The 26,976-nt window shown below is 43.0% G+C and overlaps 1 protein-coding gene and 1 long non-coding RNA gene across 2 annotated transcripts in view; both read left to right on the plus strand.

The window, feature by feature from the left end:
- Positions 1-26,892, plus strand: part of LOC121484197 — a 32,967-nt gene extending 6,075 nt beyond the window's left edge. The window contains exon 2 of the long non-coding RNA XR_005985960.1: positions 26,049-26,892. This is a non-coding gene — a long non-coding RNA (uncharacterized LOC121484197). The remainder of the gene's footprint in view (positions 1-26,048) is intronic.
- On the plus strand, positions 59-23,479 carry LOC121484147 (zinc finger protein 814-like). Its single transcript, XM_041742974.1, has 3 exons — positions 59-302; positions 2,869-2,995; positions 15,786-23,479. Exons 1-3 carry the CDS (start codon positions 270-272, stop codon positions 18,581-18,583), a joined length of 2,958 nt encoding a protein of 985 aa, XP_041598908.1. The 5' UTR covers positions 59-269; the 3' UTR covers positions 18,584-23,479.
- Positions 26,893-26,976: the final 84 nt, after the last annotated feature.

Here is a 26,976-nt window from a genome sequence, read left to right on the forward strand (position 1 = left end):
GGAATTGAGCCAATGGAATCATTTCCGCGGGAATACCTCGCCTAGGGGTGGGACTTCCGGCCTCCTCCTTGTGGCGGCCATTTTGCTGCTCTCGGGCGTGCCAGGGCGGGACCGAAGTGACGGAACTGTCAAGGCGCTGGAGTTGTCCCCCCACCCCCCCGCCCCGGCAGAGAGGCGGGTCCGCGCCTGGCTACGCCGCCCGGGCTGCCCCGCACGTGGGCCAGGACAGGGACCGTCGGCCCCGGTGTTCGCCCCGCACCCCGAGTCCGATGGCTGCGGCCGTGCCCAGGGCCCCGGCGCAGGTAAACGCTCGTTGCCTCGCCTTCCCTCCTCCTCCCCCTCCTTCCCTTCTCCCCTCCCTCTCCCCCCCTTCTTCCCTCCCTCTCCCCCCCTTCCTTTCCCTCCCTCACCCCTCTCCCCCAGACCCTCAAGGCCCGAGCGCGGGGCGCCTGCTCGCGTCCCTGCGGCCCAGGCCCCGGTGTCCCGGACAGGGAGGCAGTGGTGGGCGGGGGGGCCCGTATGTGAGCGCCGGTGCACTGGCGTGCGGGAGCGGGCTCCAGGGGAGGGGCCGGCTGGTAGAGAGGCTGCGGGGTGGGGGTGGGGGGCTGAGGCGGGAGGACTCTGCGTTCGCGGACCAGAGAGCGTCAGGCGGCGTCACGCGGGGCCTGGCGGGCGGAGGTGTGGTATCTCTGTTCCGAGGACCCTGGAACGTCGTGAAAAAAAGAGGGACAGTCTGGGTGAGGGTCTTAACAACTTTCCAAAAGCTGCTTGAGGGAAAACAGGTTGAATGGGGGTGATGAAACAAGGAAGCAGCGGGAGTGGAGTTGTTGGAGGTCGCAGAGCTTATATGAGGAGCACTGAGGATTGAGGTACAGGGGTTAGTTAGCCTGAGGTCACTGGGTTCCAGGCCTGGGCGGGATGCGGAGGAAGCCTGATCTCGTGGAACCCAGCCCTGGTTTCCTTACCTAAACCTCAAATTCTGAAGGTTGTGAAAGCACTTAGAAAACCTACAAAAGTAGGGGGAGGTTGCCTCTGTCCCTTACTGGTCTGGACATCGCCAGTATGGTGTCTGGGATTGTGGTGTCTTAAGGCTCTTCCCTTGGTAGTTTTCCAGTTGCTGGGTTTGGGGACCCTGAGGATACCCCAAGCCCAGGGTCTTGAGTGCAGGCCAGGGGTTCCAGGCAGGTGTTCCTGTTGCTGTCAGCTAATATAAACAGATATGAGAAATTATCCCACAAATAAACACCAGAGTATGCAAATGCTTGAGATAACAGATCTTGAGGGTAAGGGAGGAGGCAGCTGCTATAATCCAGAGGAGTGTTGATGGACCAGAGTGGTCCCTGTAGAGGTGGGTCAAAAGTTGGACTCTGTGTCCATTTTTTAAAGAGTGGTAGATTTTTTGATGTTATAGTTGAGAGGGAGGGCGGAGACCAGGAATACCGCAGGGGTTTTGGTTCTAGCAGCTAAAGGGATGGAAGTTCATCAACTGGGAATTTTTTTTTTTTTTGAGATTTAATTTATTTATTCATGAGAGGCAGAGACATAGGCAGAGAGAGAAGCAGGCTCCATGCAGGGAGCCCAATGCGGGATTTGATCCCGGGACTCCAGGATCATGCCCTGGGCCAAAGGTAGAGGCTCAACTGCTGAGCCATCCAACTGCGATGGATTGATTGTAGGTTAATTTTCTTTGGGACTAAGAAGAGTTTTGTTTGGTTCTGTTAAGAGTCTGAGATGTTTCAGAGAATAGTGAGTGAAGACAGCAAATAAGTAGCTGGATTCACAGGTCTGGAGATCTGGGGAGGTGGTTTTGGATAAAGATATCCAAAAGTGATGATTATTGTGTGGACCAGGGCAGAGCTATGGATTACATTTATATTTGGAAATGCAGGTCATCATGACAATGCCTTAGCTTCAGAGGAAGGTGCATGATGAGGAGTGATTGTCTTGCTGAGCACACAAATGCAGGTGAAGGAGAAAAGTCATCATGGTAACCATGTGGGAGAGAGAATGGTTTGGCAAATGATCAAGGCTTCCATGGGATGAGTGGGCATGAGATGGCTATGGAGGTATGGGAATAATTGAGACAAGATGACACTGAGGCCAGGCTCTTCCTTTTATTCATTACTCTAGTTTCACTGGAATATTGTGGTGAGCTTTAATGGGGTCTGGGGTATTTAGTCTTGCTGGTAGATAAGATCTGGGGTCAATGTAGTCATTTGTGAGTCATGATGCCAGGGGAAACTCTAAGGACTGGGGTTTTAGGAAAAATTGAATGGAGGGTGGGGGAGTTGTGACTGCTGAGGGGACAGCAAGTCCAGAGAAGTGGAAGTGGGTCACGGGCATCTGTAATCTGTATGTGCCTCTAGGTGTCTAGTATTGAAGCAAGATTCGGGTACAGAGAAGCCCTTCAAAGCAGCAATCAGGGCTTCGCCCAGAGTGGAGCTATGGGAGTGCAGCTGTGAGAACTAAAGATGTGAGAGAGGTACAGTTTACAGAACAATGTGCACAACAAGAGGAAGTGGGAGCTAAAGGCCTCAGGGTGTTAGAGGCTGAAGGGTAAAACAGGAGTCCACATTTAATTGTATCTTGGGAATCTCAAAGTAGAGACTCTGGGAGAATTGATGATGTAGAGGAGACCCTACAGGCCAGGACGAATTTGGATGACATCTCTGTTCCCCCTGCCTGATGTTGAGGGCAGAACACAGTGAATAAGGAGAACCTGAAGATAGGGTGGGCGTCAGGTGCACCTACTCCTGGCATTTCTGAAGTGGGGAGCTTTGAAGGAGGATGAGCATGGGATAGATGTGTGGTGAGATGGATTGTGGGATCTCAGAGAATGTTCATGGTTTCATCTGTCCATCATAACAGGATAGTGTGACCTTTGAGGACATTGCTGTGTACTTTTCCTGGGAGGAGTGGAGGCTCCTTGATGAGGCTCAGAGATTCCTGTACCATGATGTGATGCTGGAGAACTTTGCACTTATATCCTCACTGGGTAAGGCCCTCACCCTCCCCAGTGGCCTGAACTATCTCTTTTCCCTCCCCACTCACCTTTTCTCAGTGTCTCTCATATGTGGACCATGAGCACTGCCTGCTTCTCAGCTTTCTGGGTAGTTGCTGTGTTGATAGGGCTGGTTTATTTGCACTGCCCTCTTCTCTCCCCTGCAGCCTCAATACCTGGTATACCTCTTAGGAAAGGATTCAAGGTTAGTAGATTTTTAGTGAGCTTAATGGATTCTGTCATGCTTATTCTCTTTTTTGTTTGGGTCACTGTGTACAGATCCATGTCATTTCTGTATCTCAGGATTGGTTGGTTTGTTTTTAAAGTAAGCTCTACACCCTTGGGGCTTAAACTCACAACCATCAGATGAAAAATTGCATGCTCAGCGGCACTTGGGTGGCCCAGTCAGTTAAGTATCTGCCTTCGGCTCAGGTCATGATCTCAGGTTCCTGGGGTCGAGTACCACATCTGGCTCCTCTGCTCAATGGCAAGTCTGCTCCCTCTCACTCTCACCCTGATCTCTCTTGACTTTGCTCTCCCTCAAAAAAAATAAATAAAATCTTAAAAAAAAGAATTGGATGCTTTACTGACTGAGCCAGCCAAGGCTCCCCTGTATCCCAGGTTTTGATCTCTCCTTTTAGCCAGCATTTCCTTGTGTCTGCTTGTGCCAGGTTTGCATGCATTGTCATAGTCACCACTTGAACCATAGGCTACTTTTCAACATACTCCTAAAGGTTTATAGTTTAAACATATTTTTTTCTCTCCAGCCTAGTAATATAAAATAATTAAAATGTACGGGGTGCACCTGGGTAGCTCAGTCAGTTGAGCATCTGACTCTTGGTTTCTGCTCAGGTCATGGTCTCAGGGTTGTGGGATTGACCCTTGTGTGTGGCTCCACGCGTAGCATGGAGTCTGCTTGTCCCTCTTTCATCCCTCACTTGTGTTCTGTCTCAAGTAAATATATAAAACCTTTATATTTAAAAAAATAAAAATGTACAGTGTGATGATTTGGTATATGCATCCTTTGTAATATAATTTTCACAATGGAAGTTCATTAAGTATCTACCACCTCATAAAATTACATTATTAATTTTTTTAAAGATTTTATTAAAAAAAAAGATTTTATTTGTTTATTCATGAGACACAGAGAGAGAGAGAGGCAGAGACACAGGCAGAGAGACACTGCCCTCCACTGTCTTATTTTAAGAAATTGCCACAGCTGCCCCAACCTTGCAAGCTACCACTCTGACCAGTCAGCAGCTATCAGTATCAAGGCAAGACCCTTTACCACCAAAAAGAAACCTGCTAGAATTTCAGATGGTTGCATTTTTTAGGACTAAAATATTTTTAAGTGTACTTTTTTTTTTTTTTTTTAAGACAATGCTATGGCATACTTAGTAGGCTATAGTGTAAACAGGGCACCATGTGGCTCAGTCAGTTAGGAGTCCAACTCTTGATTTCAGCTCAGGTCATGATCTCAGGGTCCTGATATCAAGCCCTGTGTCAGGCTCTGTGCTGTGTGTGGAGCCTGCTTAAGATGCTCCCTCTGCCCCTCCCTGTCTGCTTGAGGTTTCTCTAAAACCAAACAAAAAAAGACTATATGTAATAAACGTAACTTTTATATGTACTGGGATAACAAAAATCTCATTTGACTTGATTTATTGTGATGTTTGCTATATAGTGGTGGACTGGAACCAAACCTACAGTATCTCTGAGGTATGCCTATAAAATGCCAGGAGCTAAGGTGTGGGGGAAATGTACCATGTTAGTCAAAAGGTACAAATGTTCAGTTATAAAATGAAAAAGATACGAAGATATAACATACAGCATAGTGACTACAGTTAATAATATGTTGTATATGTGAAATGAGAGTAGATCTTAAGTGTTTCTACAAAAAAAAAAAAAATAATAATAACGTAGGGACACCTGGGTGGCTCAGTGGTTAAGCGTCTGCCTTCGGCCCAGGTCGTGATCCTGGAGTCCCAGGATCGAGGCTCACATCTGGCTCCCTGCATGGAGCCTGCTTCTCCCTCTGCCTATGTCTGTGCCTCTCTTTTTCTGTGTCTCTCATGAATGAATAAATAAAATCTTAAAAAAAAAAAAAAAAAAAGAAAGACAGTGGAGACACCTGGGTGGCTCAGTGGTTTGGCGCCTGCCTTTGGCCCAGAGCATGATCCTAGAGACCCAGGATCGAGTCCCACATCTGGCTCCCTGCATGGAGCCTGCTTCTCTCTCTGCCTATCTCTGCCTCTCTCTCTCTCTCTCTCGCTGTGTTTCTCATGAATGAATAAATAAAATATTTTTTTTTTCTTTAAGAAAATAAGACGACAATGAAGCTTGGTGCATTGACTCTTCTTTTGTAAATGATTTCTCTCTAGCACGTGATGCTGTTTTTTATAGCATTTTACTCATAGTAGACCTTTCAGAATTGCAGTCAATCCTCTCAAACCCTATTGCTGCTTTATCAACTAAGTTTATATAATATTCTAAATTATCACTGTCATTTCCACAGTCTTCGCAGCATTTTCACCAGGAGTAGATTCCATCTCTCTTTTTTTCCGAATTTTATTTTATTAAGATTCTATCTATCTATATCTATATCTATTTGAGACACAGAGAGAGAGGGGCAGAGACACAGCAGAGGGAGAAGCAGGCTCCATGCAGGGAGCCCTACGTGGGACTTGATCCTGGGTCTCCAGGATCAGACCCTGGGCCAAAGGCAGTGCTAAACCACTGAGCCACCCAGACTGTCCTTTTTTCGAATTAAAAAAAAAAAAAAAATTAACTCCAGTATAGTTAAATATAGTATTTTTTTAAAACATGTTTGAATTTTAGGTTCCATCTGAATAAACAACTTTCTTTGCTCATCCATATGAAGTAATTTCTCATCCATTCAGGTTTTATCATGAGCTTGCATTCAATCATTTTCAGACTCCACTTTTTTTTTTTAGATTTTACTTATTTGAGAATGAGAGAACAGGAGAAGAAAGAGAGGGAGAGGGATAAGCAGACTCCATGCTGAATGCAGGGCTCAATCTCAGGACCCTGACATTGTGACCTGAGCCAAAATCAAGAGTTGGATGCTTAACTGACTGAACCACCCAGGTGCCCCCAGGTTCCACTTCTAGTTCTAGTTCTCTTGCCATTTCTACCACATCTGCAGTTACTTTCTCCATGGAAGTCATGAACCCTTCAAAATCATCCATGAGGGTTGACATGAACTTCTTCCAGATTCCTGTTGATACTTTGACTTCTGGCACCCATGAATGCAGCTAGAATGTTGAATCCTTTCCAGAAGGTTCCTACTTACTTTGCCCAGATCCATCAGAAAACTCACTCTGGTAACCCTGGCCTTACAAATTGTCTTCCTCCCTTCCTATTTGAGAGAGAGAGAGAAAGAGAGAAAGAGAGTGCATGCACAGTTGCATGCGAGGGGTAGGGGTGTAGAGGGAGAATGAGGTAGTCTTAAGCAGACTCCATGCTGAGCAGGGAGCCCGGTATGGGGCTCCATCCCAGGACCCTGAGATCATGACCTGAGCTAAAAGCAGATACTTAACTAATTGAGCCACCTAGGCACCCCAACAAATTGAATTTCTTAAATAATAACACTTTGGAGTGTTGGGGTGCCTGAGTGGTGCAGTTTTTTCAGTGTCTGACTCTTAATTTCAGCTCAGGTCATGATCTCAGGGTCATGAGATCAAGTCCTGTATCAGGCTCTGTGCTCAGCTCAGGGTCTGTCTTCTACCCCTTGCACACAGGAACACACTCACTCTCTTTTTTTCTCTCTCTCCCAAACAAATCTTTGAAAAAGAAAAGAAAGAATGTCGAAATTACGTGGGCTACAGAATAGATGTTATGTTAGCAGGCATGAAAACATTAATGTCAGCATGCCTGGGTGGCTCAGTCACTTAAGCATCTGCCTTTGACTCAGGTTATGATCCCAGGACCATAGGATTGGGCCCTGCATTGGGCTCCCTGCTCAACAGGAGTCTGCTTCTCCCTATCCTTCACGTGCACGCATGCACTCTCTCTCGCGCGCGCGCGCTCTTGCTCTTGTTCTCTCAAGTAAATAAATAAAAATCTTAACAAAAACAACATTAATGTCGTTGTACATCTCCATCAGAGCTCTTGGGTGACCAGGTGCTTTGTCAATGACCAGTAATTTTTGAAATATTTTTTTCTGAGCAGTACGTCTCAACAATATGCTTAAAATATTCAATAAACCAGCACCAATAAACAGGGTGCTGTCATCCAGGCTTCGTTTTTCCATTGATAGCTCAGATAGGGTAGACTTACCATAATTTTTAAGGATCCTAGGATTTTCAGAGTAATAAATGAGCACTGGTCCCTAACAAGAGAGTCCACCTGTCCTTTGAAGCCAGGCTTGACGTCTCTAGCTATGAAAGTGCTAGATGACATCTTCCAATAGAAGGCTGTTTTGTCTGCATTGAAACTGTATTGTTTAGGGTAGCCACCTTCATGAATGATCTTAGCTAGATCTTCTGGATCACTTGCTGCAACTTCTGCATCAGCACTAGCTGCTTCACCTTGTACTTTGATGATAGGGAGATGGTTTCTTTCCTTCAACCTCATGAAGCACCCTCTGCTTTCAACTTGTCTTCTGCCAACTCACCCCTCTCAGCATTCCTAGAATTGAAGAGAGTTAGGTAGGGCCTTGCTCTGGATTAGGTTTTGGCCTAAGGGAATGTTGTGGCCACTTTGATCTTCTATCCAGACCACTAAAACTTTATATCAGTAGTAAGGCTGTTTGCTTTCTTAACATTTGTGTGTTCACTGAAGTAGCACTTTTAATTCTCTTCAAAGATTTTTTGAGGGTTTTTTTGTGTGTGTGTTCACAGCTTGGCTACTTGGCTAGCTGTTGGGCTCACGAGGCCTAGCTAGCTTTTGGTCTGTCTTGGCTTTCAACATCCCTTCCTCACCAAGCTTAATCATTTCTTTTTTTTTTTTTTTTTTTTTTAATTTATGATAGTCACAGAGGGAGAGAGAGAGGCAGAGACACAGGCAGAGGGAGAAGCAGGCTCCATGCACCGGGAGCCTGATGTGGGACTCGATCCCGGGTCTCCAGGATCGCGCCCCGGGCCAAAGGCAGGCGCCAAACCGCTGCGCCACCCAGGGATCCCGAAGCTTAATCATTTCTGTCTTTTGATTTAAACTGAAAGATGTGTGACTCTAACTTGAACACCTGGAAGCTATTGTAGGGTTATTAATTGCCGTAATTTTAATACTGTTGTGACTCAGGGAATAGAGTGGCCCAAGAGAAAGAGATAGAGGAATGACTGGTCATGGAACAATTAGAAGAGACACAACTTTTATCATTTATTGATTATGTTAAATGTCATATGGGCGCAGTTTGTGGCGCTCCAGAACAATTAAATGGTAACAAAGGTCTCTGATCACAAATCATCATAACAAGTACAGTTCTAATGGAAACATTTGAAATATTACAAAAATTATCAAAATGTGATACAGACATGAAGTGAGCAAGTGCCATTGGAAAAATGGCACCAATAGACTTGCTCCTTGCAGCATTGCCATAGACTTTCACTATGTTAGAAACACAGTATCTATGAAGCATCGTAAATCAAAATACCATAAAACTAAAATATAAATAAAAATGCCTGCGCTCTCTGTTTCTATGATTTTGGCTTTTTTTTTTTTTTTTAAACATGCCAACCTCAGTATACAAGGGTTCCTTCAACCTTTACCCTCACTAACACCTATTTCTGTTCTTTTTGAAGGTAGCCATCTTACCAAGTGTCGAGTGATACATTGTGGTTTTGGTTTGCATTTTCCTGTTGATTAGTGGGGAAGAACATTTTTTTCATATACCTGTTGGCCATTTGTAGATTTTTTTTGATAAAATGTCTATTTATGATCTTTGCCAATATATTTTTTTAAAAGATTTTAATTATTTATTCATGAGAGACATACAGAGAGAGGCAGAGAGACACAGGCAGAGGAAGAAGCAGGCTCCATCCAGGGAGCCTGATGTGTGATCTCCAGGATCACACCCTGGGCCAAAGGCAGACGCTCAACCGCTGAGCCACCCAGGCATCCCTCTTTGCCAATATTTTAATCTGATTGTTTCATTGTTACTGATTTGTATGAGCACCTATATATTTTGGATATTAACCATTATAAGGTAAAGCATTTGCAAATATTTTCTCCCATTATATTTTGTTGATTATTTCCTTTGCTGTGCAGAAGACTTTTAGTTTGATGTAGCTTGACTTGTTTATTTTTGCCTTTGTTGCCTGTGTGTTTTGTTTCCTGTCAGAAGACTCATTGTTAAGACCAGTTTCAAGGGACCTTTTTTCCCCCCAAGAAGTTTTACATTTTTTTTTTCATGTCTACGTTGAAGCCTTTAACCCATTTTGAGGTAATTTTGTGAGTGGTGTAAGGTAGGGTCCCATTTTTTTTTTCTCTCTCTTTTTGGCATATGCATATCCAGTTTTCTCAGCACCATTTATTAAAGAGATTGTCCTTTTCCTATGTGTGTTTTTGGCACCCTTGTCAAAGAGTAGTTGATTATATATGTGTTGGTTTATTTCTGGGCTTTTTATCATGTTTCTGTATGTCTGTTTTTATTCCAGTACCATAGAGTTTTGATTACTGTTTTGTTTTTTTGTTTTGTTTAAGATTTTATTTATTCATGAGAGACACAGAGAGAGAGAGGCAGAGACACAGGCAGAGGGAGAAGCAGGCTCCATGCAGGGAGCCCAACGTGGGACTCAATCCCGGGTCTCCAGGATCATACCCTGGGCCTAAGGGAGGTGCTCAGCCACTGAGCCACCCAGGCATCCCGATTACTATTGTTTTGTAGTATAGTTTGAAATCTCTAAATGTGATTCCTCTAACTTTGATCTTCATAATCAAGGTTTCTTTGGCTATTTGAAGTCATTTGTGGTTCAAATTTTAGGATTCTTTTTCTGTTTCTGGTAAAAAATGCCATTGGAATTTTGGTAAAGATTGCATTGAATTTTAGGTTGCTATATATAGTAGAAGTGTTTTAATAATAATTCTTTCAGTCCAGAAATATGGGCTATCTTTCTATTTATCTGTGTCTTCAGTTTCTTTCATTGGTGTGTTACAGTTTTCATTGTACACATCTTTCATTTCCTTAGCTACATTTATTTGCAAGTGTTTTATTTTTTTAATGCTATTGCAAATGGAATTGGTTTCTTAATTTCTTATTGAGATATCTCATTGTGGGGCAGCCTGGGTGGCTCAGGGGTTTAGCACCGTCTTCAGCCCAGGGTGTGACCCTGGAGACCCGGGATCGAGTCCTACGTAGGGCTCCCTGCATGGAGCCTGCTTCACCCTTTGCCTGTGCCTCTGCTTCTCTCTGTCTCTCTCTGTGTCTCTCATGAATAAATAAATAAAATCTTTATAAAAAGAGATTTCATTGTTAGTAATAGGCACATCTAATTTTTTATTTTTCCTTTGGCCAATTGATTGGATAGGCATTTGTTGTTTAATGCCCACATATTTGAATGGTTAAGCTTCCTCATGCTTTTTTTTTTTTAAGAGTATATTTATTTATTGAAGATTTTATGTATTTATTCATGAGAGACACAGAGGCAGAGACACAGGCAGAGGAAGAAGCAGGCTCCCTGCAGAGAATCCGATATGGACTCCCATCCCGGGATTCCAGGATCACACCCTGAGCTGAAGGCAGAGCTGCGGAGCCACCCAGGCATCCCCAGAATATCTTTTTATAGCATACTCACCCTTCTTGTGACGGTGTGAAGTGATAGAATGCCTACACGATGAAATGAAGTGAGGTGAATGATATAGACTTGTGACATAGCATTAGGCTACTATTCCTCCTGACAATACGTTACAATGAAGAAGGATCATTTGCTTTTTTTTTTTTTTGGATCATTTGCTTTTGGACCATGGTTGACTATGGTAACTGAGACCGTGGAAAGTTAAATAGATAAGGAAGGACTCCTATATTTTAAATATGATTATACAATTGCATTTATCCGAGTATTCTATATTTTCGTGTTACTAATTAGCATACTTTCATTTCAGTTTGAAGAACTGTGTTTAGTATCTTTTGTAGGGTAGGTCAAGTGGTGTTGAACTTCCTCAGCTTCTGTTTGGGAAAGTCTTTCTCCTTCATTTCTGAAGGACAACTTTACTGGTAAAGATTTTTGGTTTGCGGTTTCTTTGTTGCAGCATTTAGAACATATCATCCCATTTATTCCTTGTATTCAGTGTTACAGCGAAGAAAACTGCTCATATCCTTATGAAGGGGAGGGGAGTTCCTCCCCCCCCCCCCCCCAATGAGTTTCTTTTCTCAAGGCTGTCAAATTCTCTTTGTCATTACATTTAGACTTTTATCATATAGTTGACCTTTGAGCAACATGGGGTTAGGGGTGCTAATCTCTGTGTAGCCAGAAATCTGTGTATAACTTTTGACAGTCCCCAGAACTTAGCTACAAATAGCCTCTTCTTCACCAAAGCCTTCCTAATTAGAGTCAATTAGCCCATGTTTTGTATGTTATATGTGTACTGTATTCTTACATTAAAGTAAGCTAGAGAGGGACGCCTGGGTGGTTCAGTGGCTGAGCATTTGCCTTTGGCTCAGGGCCTGATCCCGGAGTCCCAGAATAGAGTTCTGCATCGGGCTTCCTGCGTAGGACCTGCTTCTCTCTCTGCCCCCCCCCCCCATCTCTGTCTGTCTCTCATGAATGAATGAATGAATGAATGAATGAATAAATAAATAAAATCTTTGAAATGGATAAGTAAGCTAGAGAAAATAAGATTTCTGTCCCTGCCCATCTGCCTTCTTCAGGCCCCCATAATGCAAATATTGCTGTTTCTTGATGTCCTATAGTCCACACAGACTTTCTTTATTTACCCTTTTTAAGTTGTTTTTTTTATAATTTGACTGGATGATTTCAAAAGGCATATCTTTAATTTCAGATTCATTTTTTTTGTTTGATCAGGCTGGCTATTGATCCTCTCTATTGCATTTTTCTTTTCTTTTCTTTTCTTTCTTTCTTTTTTTTTTTTTTTTTAGAAAGAGGATATCTAGCAGGCTTGGTGATACAGGGCTCCCATCTCACAACCCTGAGATCATGACTTGAGCTGAAATCAAGAGACATGTAACTGACTGAGCCACCCAGGCGCCCCTGCATTTTTCATTTCATTCATTGTATTCTTCACCATAACTTTTTCTATTAAGTTGTAATTCCAGTATAATTAACATACTATGTTCTATTTGTTTCAGGTATACAGTACAGTTATCTATCGAAAATCTTGTATTGTTTATAATTGTTTTCCTTATTTCATTGAATTGTCTGTGTTTTCTTATAGCTCACTGAGCCCCCTTGAAAAATTATTTTGATGGGACGTCTGGGTGGCTCAGCAGTTTAGTGCCTGCCTTCGGCCCAGGGCGTGATCTCGAAGTCCTGGGATCAAGTCCCACATCGGGCTCCCAACATGGAGCCTGCTTCTCCCTCTTCCTATGTCTGCCTCTGTCTGTCATGAATAAATAAAATCTTTAAAAAAATTTATTTTGAATTCTTTAACAATTCCTAGATTTGCATTTCTTTGGGGTGACTGATCAATTACTGTGTTCCTTTGAAGGTGTCCTGTTTCCTTGATATTCTTGTGTTTCTTTAGCCTTGCGTTGATGTCTGTACATTTCATGGAGTAGTCACTTTTTCCAGACTTTACAGAAAGGTTTTGAACAGGAAAATCTTTGTCTGTCTGTTGATGTGAATGCACCAGCTCGGTGGAGTGTGGCAAGTCTGAGTATAAGATGGTCAAGAGGCTTAGTCTGTGCAGCTGTTACCTGAGATCAGTGTCAGCAAAGATTGTAGGAATCCAAGGCTGTGTGTGTCCATAGTAGTAGAGAATGTTACTGGGAACCTCCTGATCTCTCTCTCCCACTGGAAGTGTTTTGGCTGTGGTGTTCCTTTGATGCCAAGTCCAGCTCTTGGGTGTCTTTGTGGTGGTTTTATTTATTTTTTATTTTTTTATTTTTAAAAGATGTTATTTACTTATTGATTAGAATACACACAGAGAAAAAAAAAAAAAAGAATACACAGAGAGGAGAAAGAAAGAGAGGCAGAAACACAGGCAGAGGGAGAAGCAAGCTCCATGCAAGGAGCCTGACGTGGGACTCAGTCCCGGGTCTCCAGGATCATGCCCTGGGCTGAAGGCAGTGCTAAACTGCTGAGCCACCGGGGCTGCCCTTTGTGGTGGTTTTAACATTGGAGTGTGATGTGCAGGCACCAATGGATCAGGTAAGGGTCTGGGTTCTAGAATGTGAATAGGTAGAGCAATAGCAGTTCTAGGATCCCAGATTCTGAATAGCCTATAGCAGTGATGACTTGCTGTGTGAGATGCAGTTGTACACTAAGCATTGATGGAGTCTGTGACTGGAGCATAGGTACTCTCTGTCTCTGGTCCTAAGGAGCTCACTAGCCCACAACAGCCATGGATCTGGTGCCTCGACCTGGGCACTCAGGTGACAGCTATGCAGTCAGGTTATGAAATATAGGCATCCATGGAATAGTTGCAATGCTGGCATCCAGGATATATGCAGTGTTGATGTGAGTGGCAGCTCTGCCCCTGGAATGGAAAATGGCTCCCTTTTCGGGGGGAGAGGGCAACTCAGCATATTATTCTCTGGCAGGTTTCTGGTGATAGCTTTTGATTACCTTAGTGCAAAAGCTGCTGGGGTCTTCTGCAGAGCAGACATATGGGGTCCATGCCTATAAACACTTGGACCCCTCTGCTGTGTAATCTGTGATGTTCTGCTACTGTAGCAGGACTTATTGAGGTTCTCTGCAGCAAAGGATGCTGAGGTCCCCTGCATAGTAGGGGACTATAATGGCATCAGCTCTTTGGCTGACACAGTTGCCATCCTTCTTATTTTCTGCCTATATCCATATGTCTTCACTAAGCCGGTGTCCCCATTGATCCTTTTTGTGTGGTGGTTATTATTGTGTGCTCTGTTGTGTCACTGCGTATTTAATATTTTATTTATTTATTTATTTATTTATTTATTTATTTATTTATTTATTTATTTATTTATTTGACAGAGAGCAAATGCATAAGCAGGGAGAATGACAGAGGGAGAGGGATAAGCAGGCTCTCTGCTGAGGAGGGAGCTGGATGTGGGGCTCAATCCCAGGACCCCAAGATCATGACCTGAGCTGAAGGCAGATATTAACTGAGCCACCACCCAGGTGCCCTTTTTAAAAAATTTTTTTATTATTTATTTATTCATGTGAGAGACAGAGGGAGAGAGAGAGGCACAGACACAGGCATAGGGAGAAGCAGGCCCCATTCCATGCAGGGAGCCCAATGTGGGACTCGAACCCGGGTCTCCAGGACCACACCCAGGACTGAAGGTGGCGCTAAGTCACTGAGCCACCCGGGCTGCCCTTAATTGGCCACTTAAACCTTCCAAGGGCAAAGGCTGTTATGCTGACATTACTTACCTTGCTCTCTTTTGTGCTGAATAGCCCTGGGGCGGGGCTGGCTATTCATTTGTCCTGTTTTTCCCTTAGGACTTGTATTGTCCATGTCCCATGTAGTTGTTCAAGGCTTATAGGGAAGAATCTTTTTTGTTTTTTTTTTTTTTTTACAAACAAATTGGGGGGGATCCATGGGTGGCGCAGCGGTTTGGCGCCTGCCTTTGGCCCAGGGCGCGATCATGGAGACCCCGGATCGAGTCCCACATCGGGCTCCCGGTGCATGGAGCCTGCTTCTCCCTCTGCCTGTGTCTCTGCCTCTCTCTCTCTCTCTCTGTGACTATCATAAATAAATAAAAATTAAAAAAAAAAAAACAAAAAAACAAACAAAAAAACAAATTGGGGTTATTCCTACCACTACCCCACTTATTGTCTTTTTTTTTTTTTTTTTTAAGATTTTATTTATTTATTCATGAGACACACACACAGAGAAGCAGACACACAGGCAGGGGGAGAAGCAGGCTCCATGCAGGAAGCCTAAAGTGGGACTTGATCCCGGGTCTCCAGGATCACACCCCGGGCTGAAGGTGGCACTAAACCTCTGAGCCACCAAGGCTGCCCAGGGAAGAATCTTTTGTGTATCACAGGATGGACAGGACTCCAGACATGGCAAAGTAGACTCAGAGCAATGTCGTCCTGATCAATGACTGGAAAGAGTGTTCAGGTCATACCAGATTCCCCATGGTGAACCTGTCTTTATTCACCCACACTGTCATGCCATTTCAAGTGGCCACACTTCATTGCTACTTTTTCTTCTCCATTTTGACATTTTGCCAATCCCCTGACTTCCAGCACAGGGATAATCTCCACTTCTCTGGACCCCACATTGTACCCATTTCTCCCACTGTTCTTTCTGTGTACTCCAGCATTGGCCATGAGATGTTCATGTATCCCTAAATTGACGTTGAACAGTAGCTAATCTGTTGCAGTTAGATTTTAATGGGCTTGGATGCATGCTTTTACCCAGCCTCACATCAGCAGTAGCAAAGGTCCTGCCAAAGACTGTTGACAGGGAAATCAGTTGTAATCCTTGCCTCTTTTTCTTGTCTCATACCCTGTCTTTGTATCCTTCCCCTGGTGAGGTCACCATTCTGTGACCTTTGGGGTCAAGTAATGCACAGTGGCTGCCCCTTCAACTGAATTCCAACTACGGTGTCTGGAAAAGTATGCCATAAACTCATGCCTAAATGAGATGGATGCATATATGTCATGTGCTCACCCCCTCGCTATAATCACGAATCTCACCAGTGTATCTTTGCGTTCAGGTTGCTGCTGTGGAGCAGAGGATGTGGAGGCACCTTGTGAACAGAGCATTTCTGTAGGTGTGTCACAGGACAGAACGCCCAGGGCAGCTCTGACTTTCCGGAAGACCCACCCTTGTGAGATGTGTGGTCCAGTCTTGAGAGATATTTTCCACTTGGCTGAGCACCAGGGAAAAGAAAACAGCCAAAAACTGTTGAGGTGCGGGGCATGTACAAAAAGATTTTATTTCAGCATAAAGTTTCAACAGCAGCAGGAGCAGCATGTGGGAGAGAAACTGTTGAGAAACAGTGTGGACAGGGCCTCTTTTGTGAAGAGTTGCGGAATCTTTGATTCAGGAAAGCCCTTTACCTGTGGAGAGGTTGAGAAGGACTTCCTGCCTGGCTCAGGGCATCTGCAGCAAGAGGCCACTCATGCTGGGGAGAAGCCAAACACAATCACACAGTGCAGGGGAACTTTACAAAGCAGAAAAAGTCATTACACCTGGGGAGAATGCAAGAAGGACTTTGGTCCAAAACACACACTTGTTCAGGACCACTGTTTTGTATGCAGTGAATGTGGGAAAACATTCAGGTACAAGTCTTCATTTGCTATACACCAGAGATTCCATACTGGAAAAAGACATCATGAGTTTGGTGAATGTGAAAAATCCCTTCGGCAAAGCTCAACCCTCAGTCAACATGGAAAGACTCACACTGGGTCCAGGCAATACAAGTGTAGCAAATGTGGGAAGTCCTTTTGTCACAAATCTGTCCTCATTCATCCCCAGAGATGGCATAATGGAGAAAATGTGTGCAGTGAATGTGCAGAGTCTTTTAGCCATAGCTCAGTGTTGATTCCATGTAGAGTTCAAACTGGAGAAAGGCCTTATAAGTGTAATGACTGTGCAAAATCTTTTACCTCTGTCTCTGCCCTCAGTTATCATCAGAGATCTCACACAGGAGAAAGGCCTTATGAGTGCAGTGAATGTGGGAAATCTTTTATCTCTAGGTCTGACCTCCGTTATCATCAGAGAGTTCATTCTGGAGAAAGGCCTTATGAGTGCAGTGAATGTGGGAAATCTTTTATCACTCGTACTGCTCTCCGTTATCATCACAGAGTTCACACTGGAGAAAGGCCTTATGAGTGTAGTGAATGTGGCAAATCCTTTACTCGAAGAAATAACCTCATTATACATCTAAGAGTTCACTCAGGTGAAAGACCTTATGAGTGTAGTGAATGTGGGAAATCTTTTACCTTTAGCTCCAGCCTGCGTTATCACCACAGAGTTCACACTGGAGAAAGACCTTATGAATGTAGTGAATGTGGGAAATCTTTTAACAATAGGTGGACACTCATTCGACACCGAAGAATTCACACAGGAGAAAAGCCTTATGTGTGCAGTAAATGTGGGAAGTCTTTTACTTGTAGCTCTACTCTCCAGTATCATCATCGAGGTCATCTTGGAGAAAGACCTTATGAGTGTAATGAATGTGGGAGATCTTTTACCACTAGTTCTGCCCTCCGTTATCACCAGAGAGTTCATACTGGAGAAAGGCCTTATGAGTGCAGTGAATGTGGGAAATCTTTCATTTCTAGGTCTGACCTGCATTATCATCATAGAGTTCATTCTGGAGAAAGGCCTTATGAGTGTAATGAATGTGGGAAATCCTTTATCCGAAGAAATAACCTCATTTTACATCAGAGAGTTCACACAGGAGAAAGGCCTTACAAGTGTAGTGAATGTGGGAAATCTTTTAATAATAGGTGGACACTTATTCAACACCAGAGAGTTCACACAGGAGAAAAACCATATGTGTGCAGTGAATGTGGGAAATCTTTTACCTGCAGCTCCACACTTTGTTACCATCAGAGAGTTCATGAAGGTAAAAGGCCTTATGAATGCAGTGAGTGTGGGAAATCCTTTACCTCCAGTTCTACTCTCCGTTATCATCAGAGAGTTCACACAGGAGAAAGGCCTTACAAATGCAGTGAATGTGGGAAATCTTTTACCTTTAGTGCCAGCCTTCGTTATCATCACAGAGTTCACAGTGGAGAAAGGCCTTATGAGTGCACTGAATGTGGGAAATCCTTTAAAGATAGATCACAATTCAATAAACACCAGAGAACTCACACGGGAGAAAGACCTTACGAGTGCAGTGAATGTGGGAAGACTTTTAGCCAAAAATCTTCTCTGTCAATACACCAGAGAATTCATAATAGTGAACGATCTTATGAGTGTAGTGCTTGTGGGAAATCTTTTACATCTATCTCTGGCCTTGGTTATCATCATAGAGTTCATAAGGGAGAAAAGCCTTATCAGTGTAGTGAATGTGGGAAATCTTTTACCAATAGCTCAATACTGATTCGACACCAGAGAGTTCACACAGGAGAAAGGCCTTATGTGTGCAGTGAATGTGGGAAATCTTTTACCAGTAGCGCTACCCTTTCTTATCATCAGAGAGTTCATGCAGGTAAAAGGCCTTATGAATGCAGTGAATGTGGGAAGTCTTTTACCTCCAGTTCCACTCTCCGTTATCATCAGAGAGTTCATGCAGGAGATAGGCCTTATGGGTGTAGTGAATGTGGGAAATCTTTTATCTCTAGCTCCAAACTACGTTATCATCAGAGAGTTCACACTGGAGAAAGGCCTTATGAGTGCAGTGAATGTGGAAAATCCTTCAGGGATAGTTCACAATTCAGTCAGCACCGGAGAGGTCACACTGGAGAAAGGCCTTATGAGTGTGGTGAATGTGGGAAATTTTTTACAAGAAAATCTACGCTCTCTCAACATCAGAGAGTTCACACTAGAGAGAAGCCTTAGGTGTGCAGGGAATGTGCAATTTCCTATTCACTATAACAACACTGGAGGGAACTCTGAGGAGCCATCTCTCTGAACTGAAATTCAGCTAAACATGCAGTGGTATATTCCTTGTAAGTTTTAGTTCTGTAATAAACTTATGTAAATATGTTGCACTTTCTAAACCGTCCAGGGCTCTTTTCCAGATTTATCTCACTGCTAGATTTTGTAGCCAAAGCCTTTTCACCTCTCCCACTTCGGAGGTCTAAAAAGTGTGCATCAGTCACCACTACAATGTATTCAGGGAAGCTGGCCTTTGTTCTCCCATGATTTAGAACAAATTAGAAGTAACCTGAGCCCTGAAGGATCAGCTTTCCTGTCTCCTTAACTACCTTAGGCATGGACCTGAATCAGTGATGACCCAGAGAATATGAGTTTGGCTGGCAGCTTACAGAGAATGACTACCTTTTTCAGGGACATGTTTTTCCAGCTTCCCAGTGAAATAGTAACTACTGCACATTGCTTTGGCTTATGTGATGTTCAAGGCCTTACTTTTTAAGTCTTAATCTTGGATGTTTTGCTTACTGTTTGGGGTAGTTTATAAGTGGATCTGGGCTCAACAAGCAGTACTGGGTGAGCTTTTTAGGAGTCTCAAATTGTGCTTGAGGAGGGAGAGGAGGATGGCAGAAAATAACTTGCCAGTGTTGATCAAATGTGCATTGCTGCCCCACAGCCTCTGAAAAACTGCAGGGCTTTCTGGTTTTTATTTGAAATCCTAGATGCTTCGTGTTTTAGGAGTCTCAGTGATTGGGACGCCTGGGTGGCTCAGCAGTTGAGTGGTTGCCTTTGGCTTACAGTGTGGTCCTGGAGTCCTGAGATGGAGTCCCACATGGGGCTCCCTGCTTGGAGCCTGCTTCTCCCTCTGCCTGTCTCTGTCTCTGTCTCTCTGTCTCATGAAAAAATATAAATCGCAAAAAAAAAAAAAAAAATGATGACTCAAGGAGGAGGCAAGTGTGAGACCCTCAGATGCTTCTGAAAGCATAATTTTTTTCTCCTTACTCAAAGGAGACCTCACAGGGGATGTCAGCACTGTTGAGTTATATTCCCTAGCTTTACAAACAGCTATGTGCCCTGATGTCCGCAGCCTAATTGGGCTAGGGTCACTGGTTGTAAGATCACAGGGGGCAGGGGAAACCATAATTGCTACAGAAACACTGCTTAATAGGAAGTGGAGGAGACCGCAGCCAACTAGATGGAATATGCCTCTTCTAAAAATGGATCCGGACACGTTTCTGTAACAGTGATTTTGCAAGGTTAGTGTGTACACAAATCTCAGGACCTCCAGGTATGATTATCTTGTGTTAGGTATAATTATTGTTGGAGAAAAAAATAAAAACTAAAATAATCAAAAGGTTCTGTGGTTTCCTCTCTGTGATGTCTGCTTCAAAGCCACTACCACTGAGTCAGGGGAAAAAAAGATAAAGGGTAATCTATATTCCTGGAATATGACACTTGTGACCCAGAAAGCATTCCTGTTGACTTGTATGGAAATACTCTTGTTCTCCACATTTGCTGCCACTAAGGTAATACCCCATAGGCATGAGAAAGAGGGATGGAATCGGTGTGGGGTGGCCAAACCAATTTCCCAAAAAGAGTGGGACATAGACATTTTGAGCCATTTTTAAAGCTTTGTTAAGTAAGGCATAGTTTATATTTTCTACCTTGCATGTATTTACCGTGTAATTTGGTAAATTTTGACATAGTTATGAACTTATGAAACCATCATCATAGTCCTGTTAATAACTTTATCTGTCACATGTTTACCTCCTGTTCTTTTATAATCTCCCTTGCCCCTCCCACTTCTCCAGGTAACTACTGATTTACTTTTACAATAGATGGATAGTTTTGAATTTTTTAAATTTATGTTTGGAATTGATAGTTTTGATTTTTTGTTTTTATTGTCAAAATTACTTTGAGATTCATCAGTGATATGAGTAGTGTTTTTTTTTTTTTTTTTTTTGCTGAGTAATATTTTTGGATATACCAGTTTATCCATTTATCTGTGTGTGTTTGAGGATTTGGTTTATTTCTAGATTCTGATTATTGAAGATAAAGCTAGTGTAAACATCTGTGTTCTTTATGTGAATGTATGTTTCTTTGATGTTTTGTCAGTAACTTAGTGTATAATGTCTGGGTCATAGAGTAGGTAAATGTTTTACTTTTTGATTGTATCTTTTGCCTTTTCCCAGCAGTGTAGGAGTTCCAGTTCATCCACATTCTGAACATTTGGTTTGGCTAATTTAATTTTAGGCCTTTTAATAAGTTTTTAGTGTAATGTTATTTTGTTTTAATTACATTTCTGTAAGGATTCACAATCATTTTTTCCAATGCTTATTTGCTGTCTACACCTTTGGTAAAATGCATGTATCTTTTTCCTATTCTTTGAGTTTTAGCTATTTTCCTTTAACAGATACAACAATGAAACAAGTGTGTTTCTGCGTGCATGCACTACTCACAATGGAATGGACAGCTGTACGCTTTCAAATTTTTTCTGCATTGTTAACATATTCTTTGTCACATTCTTTTAAAAAAGATTTTATTTGGGGAGAGAGTGAGCAAGCAGTGGGGGAAAGGGCAGAGGGAGAGGGAGAGGGAGAAGCAGCTTCCTTGATGAACAGGGATCCCAGCCCAGAGCTCAATCCCAGGACCCTAGGATCATGACCTAAGCCGACGGCAGACACTCAACTGACTGAGCTACCCAGGCGCCCCTCTCCATCACATTAAGTCCAGTCATTGGGGAATGCATTAAAGCCTTGCTTTTTAGTGGCTACCTATTTTTCTTTATCACCATTGGGGTTGGTGGGTTGGAGCAGATGGGGGACAAGATTGGATCAGTATGGGCTGGGTTTTCCTTTGAGTCCCAAAGCCTGCCTAGGGGGTGATGTAGAGGTCACTAATCAGATTTCCCAAGTCTTTGTCCAGGGTCCCTAGGTTTAATTCCTGGATTTTGGGCCACTGTAAGGACCCACAGGCAAAAGCCCCTATCCAGGGCCTGTTTCGAAACCCTATGTACAGTGGGATTAGGAGTGGCCCTAGCCCTGATCCATTGGGAATTGTGAAGAGCTGAGGTATTCATTCCTATAGAGCTGTACCTGTGGGGAATGTCCTAGAGCCAGGCACCTGTAGCTCTCCCTGTTACCACCAGACTGCTATGCCACCAGGTGTGTCAGAAAGAAATAGAGCTGCTCAAGAGCCCCTGATCCAGGTCAGTCCCTAGGGGGAGGAGGGGGTCTGCACAGTAGGTCTCAGTGTGGTTTACTGGGAATATCTGGACAACTCCCTAGAGCCCCTTGAGCCTCAGTCTGCTATGACACAGAAGTGATGATGGTGTTTACCCTGGTCCCTGGGGCCATTAATAAAAATAAAACACTGAGCACTTAAAGAATTCCATGGGATTTTGAGCTTGTATATGATGTTTTTATATCAAGTTTTTAATATAAATATTTCCATAACTTTCCTTTTCACATTTCTCTTACTCTGCTTAACTCTTACTGATGTTTATATCACATTAATAATATCCTAGTGTTTTGTTTTTTAAGATTTATTCATGAAAGACAGAGGCAGAGACATAGGCAGAGAGAGAAGTGGGCTCTTCACAGGAGCCCATTGTGGAACTTGATCCTGGATCCCAGGATCACGACCTGAGCCAAAGGCAGCAACCCAACTGCTGAGCCACCCAGGTGTCCCTAATATCCTAGTTTTGTCCATTCTATAGAGTACCACTCAAATCAATATATTTACTGTGGAGTTTTGTCCAATCCTTGTGTGTATGACCTAGCTTATTTTCTCTTCTGAATCACTCTATAACTGAGACCAAGATCATGCTCATCAATTGGTGGATTATCACAAATATTTTGAATCATTTTCTTTTTTTAAATTTATCTGAGAGAACACCCCAGTAGGGGGCGGGGGGGATTGGGAGAAGGACAAATCTATAGTTAACTGACTGAGCCACCCAGGTGCTCCAATTCATTGTCTTATGTACTGGGAGAGCTCTTCTTATGGACCTCTACTTGCCTTAACTGCCAGATTAATCTTCTTCAGGTCCTCTTTAAACAAATTTGATTTATGATGCTTAATGCAAAACATTCAATACTATTAAGGTATGTTATTCCACACACCATAGATTCTTTTTCACCTACATAGTTATATTTTGGTTCATTAAGAGTCTTTCTTTCCTAAAAATTCAACATGAGTTTTAAACTTAAAGTTTACATAGTTTAATATGTATGTAACAGAGGACTACTTACTATTTTAATGAATTCTGTTAGAGTGTACTGGAAAGTTTCCAAATACATTTTTAAAGAATTCAGTGAAAGTGGTTGATATAAAGTAGAAATGATAAATATATAACTATATAAGTTTTCTACAATTAGAATGTTTTTGAAACATTTAAAAATTTCAGTCCACCTTAGTTCTGAATGGGCTAAAGGTAAATTTTGACATCAAAAATGAAATTTCCACAAATTAATATATTGTATAGTTGTGTGTATCTCCATATGCTGGATAGTTTTCACAATAATTGCCTGTTTTAAATTTTTGCCTAATATTTTATGGCTTGTATGAGTGTTGAAAATATTATGCTACTTTTTTACATTATATGTTATTTTTGTGATTTTTCTAGTTGTCTTTGTATTTTGCATATGTTTCTATTTTTAAAAAGTGAAAAGCATATTTTGTGGTTTTAAATTGGGGTCTTGTTTTGTAATGACTTGCACATTTCAAGTGCAGGTTTGTTAAAAATCTTTGTCTTTGGGTCACCTGGGTGGCTCAGCAGTTGGGCACCTGTCTTCAGCCCAGGGCATGATCCCAGAGTCCCAGGATCAAGTTCTGCATCAGGCTCCCTGCATGGAGCCTGCTTCTCCCTCTGCCAGTGTCTGCCTCTCTATGTCTCTCATGAATAAATAAATAAAATCTTTTAAAAATAATAAAATACATTTAAAAAATTTTTTTTCCTTTTTTTTCATTTTAAAAAATTTTAATTGAGATATAGTTGACGTGTAATATATTAGTTTCAGATGTACAACATAGTGATTTGACACATACATTGTGAAATGCTCACCATACATGTAGTTACCATCTGTCATACAGAATCATTACAATATTATTGACTATATTCCCTATGCTGTACTTTTTATCTCTGTGACTTCCATATTTTATAATGGGAAGTTTGTACTAATTAATCTCCACCTATTTTGCCCATCCCCCTACCCCTTCCTCTGGTCAATTTCTCTTCTTTGTTGTTTCAGATTCCACATGTAAGTGAAGTCACAGGGTATCTGTCTTTGACATATTTCACTTAGCATAATGCCTTTATGTCCATCTTAAAAAAAAAAAAAAAAAAAAGCCTAGGGAAATGGAATGTAGACCACCACCTTGAGAACACTCCAGCAGGGCCAATGACCAGTTCTCTCAGAAGCTGGGGAAGGGCTGGACTTGTGTCTTCCGGTTCAAGATCCCGTGGCTCCCAAGGCCCTGGGAACAGAGGTCTGGCACCTGGGGCCACCAGTCCCTGACCCCGCCTCACGCTCCCTGTTCCCGAATGACAGATCCTTCCAGCCTCAGAGCCTCCTGCAGCCTCTGCTCCAGCCCGCTCCCGCACGCCTGTGCAGGGGCACTCACACTGAGCCCTGGGCCTCAGGGATGTGAGCAAGCGCCCCGCGCTCGGGTCTTCTTGAGGGTCTGGGTGGTGGGAGGGCGGCGAGGGCCCGGGGGACGAGCATCTACCGGGACCCTGGGCACGGCCTTCGCCATCGGACTCGGGAGGCGGGGCGGACACCCCCGCCGATGGCCCTAGTCCCAGGCCCTGTGAGGGGCAGCCTGGACGGCGAATTCAGCCTGGGGCCCGCCTCTCTGCCTTGGGGACGACTCCAGCAACTTGACAGTTCCGTCATGTCGGCCCGGCCCTGGCAGCCCGAGGGCAGCAAGAAGGAAGCCGCCAGGAGGAGACCGGGATTCCCCCCGTCAGCGATAAATTACCACGGAAATGATTCCTTTGGCTCAACTGCGCGCTTGATCTTGTGGGTAATGTGTTGGAGGCCCCCTAGAGCCCAATGGACGGGTTTTCTCCATTCTGACCAATTAGTGTATCGGCCAGGGCTTTCTCAAAGGATGCTGGAAACCTAAAGGGAGGGAGGGGATTTGCTTCTTGTGAACTGCAGTGAGGAGGCATAATTTAGAGAGAATACATGTCAGGGAGATAGATGATTATGAACAGGATAATTCCTCATGTTTGGAGTGCACTGTGGAGCCATGGTCCCTGAGACCCAGACCAAGAAGTCTGAGAAAGACCTTGTAGAAGAAGTCACCTTTTAAGCTACCAAGCGGATTGTTCCATGATCTGTAATTGAGTTTCAACTTCTGCAAATGTTAATCCAGGTACAATAGGTGGTGGTGTTGGTCACAATAGCACAGATACCTCCTTGCTCAGCTAAAAGATTTAAGAACTCTTCTATTATTAACAACCACTTTGGGGGGACACCTGGGTGGCTCAGTCAATTAAGCATCTGACTCTTGATTTTGACTCAGGTAATGATCTCAGGGTCCTGAGAGTGTACTCCCCTCCCCACATGCTCACTCTGTCTAAAATAAAATATTTAAAAACAACCTTGGTCAGAGTCTAAAGATCTTTTTTTTAAAGCTATTAGGAACAAATTCTATAATATCTTTCAGAGTTAAGGAGGGGTTTCTGATCATAATTCCCTTTACATTTACTCCTAACAACTATGGCCTTGCCAAAGGAAGCAAATCCTGAGCCATGAATGCCTCCTGGTAGGTATGTCTCAACAATGTAAATCCAGGGGAATTGATTGATAAGATAGATGTCTTAGTTTGCTTGCAAAAAGTTTTAGCACATATGGGAAGAAACTCTCCTAGCCTAAAGAATGAGTCATTCTAAATACCTTGCAAAGATGCTTACTGCTGGTGAAATCTTTTAGTAAGGATAGATCTGATCTAGATAATCATGGGAGGGTGATGGTGCAAATGTACTAAGATATATGTTAAGTATTTGTGTCTAATTTGGTACATATAGTTATAATTGAAGAAAGGTAAAAACAAGGCACAGGTTGTTCTGGCCATAAAAGTGGAATTTGGTAAGAGAATTCTGCAGGGGCAGTGGAGGTGGGAGGATTGATTGTAGTTTGCGTTTACATTGGAAATAGAAGAGTAGTTGGTCGCAGGGACGACCAAGGAGTCTTGAGCATCATGGGAAGATTGGGATCATTGATGGATCTAGAAGTCTGAAAGGTTACCCCTTAGCAATGGCCAGGGAAATACTAAAGCCATTGTCTTTCCAGTTCAATGCCACAGTAAAGGAAAGAAAATGAAAAAGAAAAGATTTCATTCTTGAGTCTTGATCTGACATCTTTGGTGGAAGCAGTGTACCTCAATGTCAGCTGCTTCTCTTATTTGTTGATTTTATTTGAAGGTCTCCAGCGTCTGTGCAGGACCAGAAGTCAGTTGGTGACCTTTGTGAGCCGCCTGCCCAGCCGAGAGGAGTCTTCCCACTTTCCCTTGTTACTGCCACTTTACAACAACTAGATGACCAAGCACCTGCACTGAGGAGTCTTTTTTTTTTTTTTCTTTAACTTCTTGTTCGATCTGACTAAAAGAAATGAGAATCTAAATAACATCTAGGTAGTACTTTTCGAACCTCCTTGTTCCTCAAATGTGGCAGTGAGACTCAACCAGAATGTTTGTTGAACATAACAGGTTATCAACCAACTATAAAATTCCCCTCTGAGGGGCATGATGGACCCAAAGCAGGCTGCCAATCACTCCCACAATGAAATGGGACTACACAGTCATAAAATTGGTCATCAGTGCTTTCCTGCCAGAAAGATCTCAACCAAGAGGATAAAATGTGAAAGAAGAATCAAAATGGAGTAAGCACTGCTAGTAGAATCACTCAAAACAGAGTCAGAAGGACATTGAGGAAGTAGGGCCTATGCAAGTCTCCTGTTTCTTGGAACATTGTGAACTTTTGACTTTTGTCAGTTGCAAACTCAGCTACCTCCTGGAATACATCCTTCTATTCTGGACTAAAACAGAGATAATGCAACGCCTGTTTGCCAACTCGCCAATCATCTATTAGATAGATTAAACTCTGCCAGCACCAATCGTAATTCTTTCAAAATGACATGTAACTTTGTGGTTTTTGCCTTTATAAACCTGCACTCCCTCCTGGCAATTTGGAGCATGCTTTTGATTTTGGTTGACTGTGTCTTCTGGATTGTAATCTCTAAGCCCCCAAATAAATGCTCTTGCATTTATCAGCCTCATTGTCTTCGTGGTCAACACTGCATGAGGTGAAATATTGGGTCACCCTGAAGGAGGAATATAAATATGGGTATATT

This window comes from Vulpes lagopus, chromosome 2 (assembly GCF_018345385.1).
Source record: "Vulpes lagopus strain Blue_001 chromosome 2, ASM1834538v1, whole genome shotgun sequence".
NCBI lineage: Eukaryota > Metazoa > Chordata > Mammalia > Carnivora > Canidae > Vulpes > Vulpes lagopus.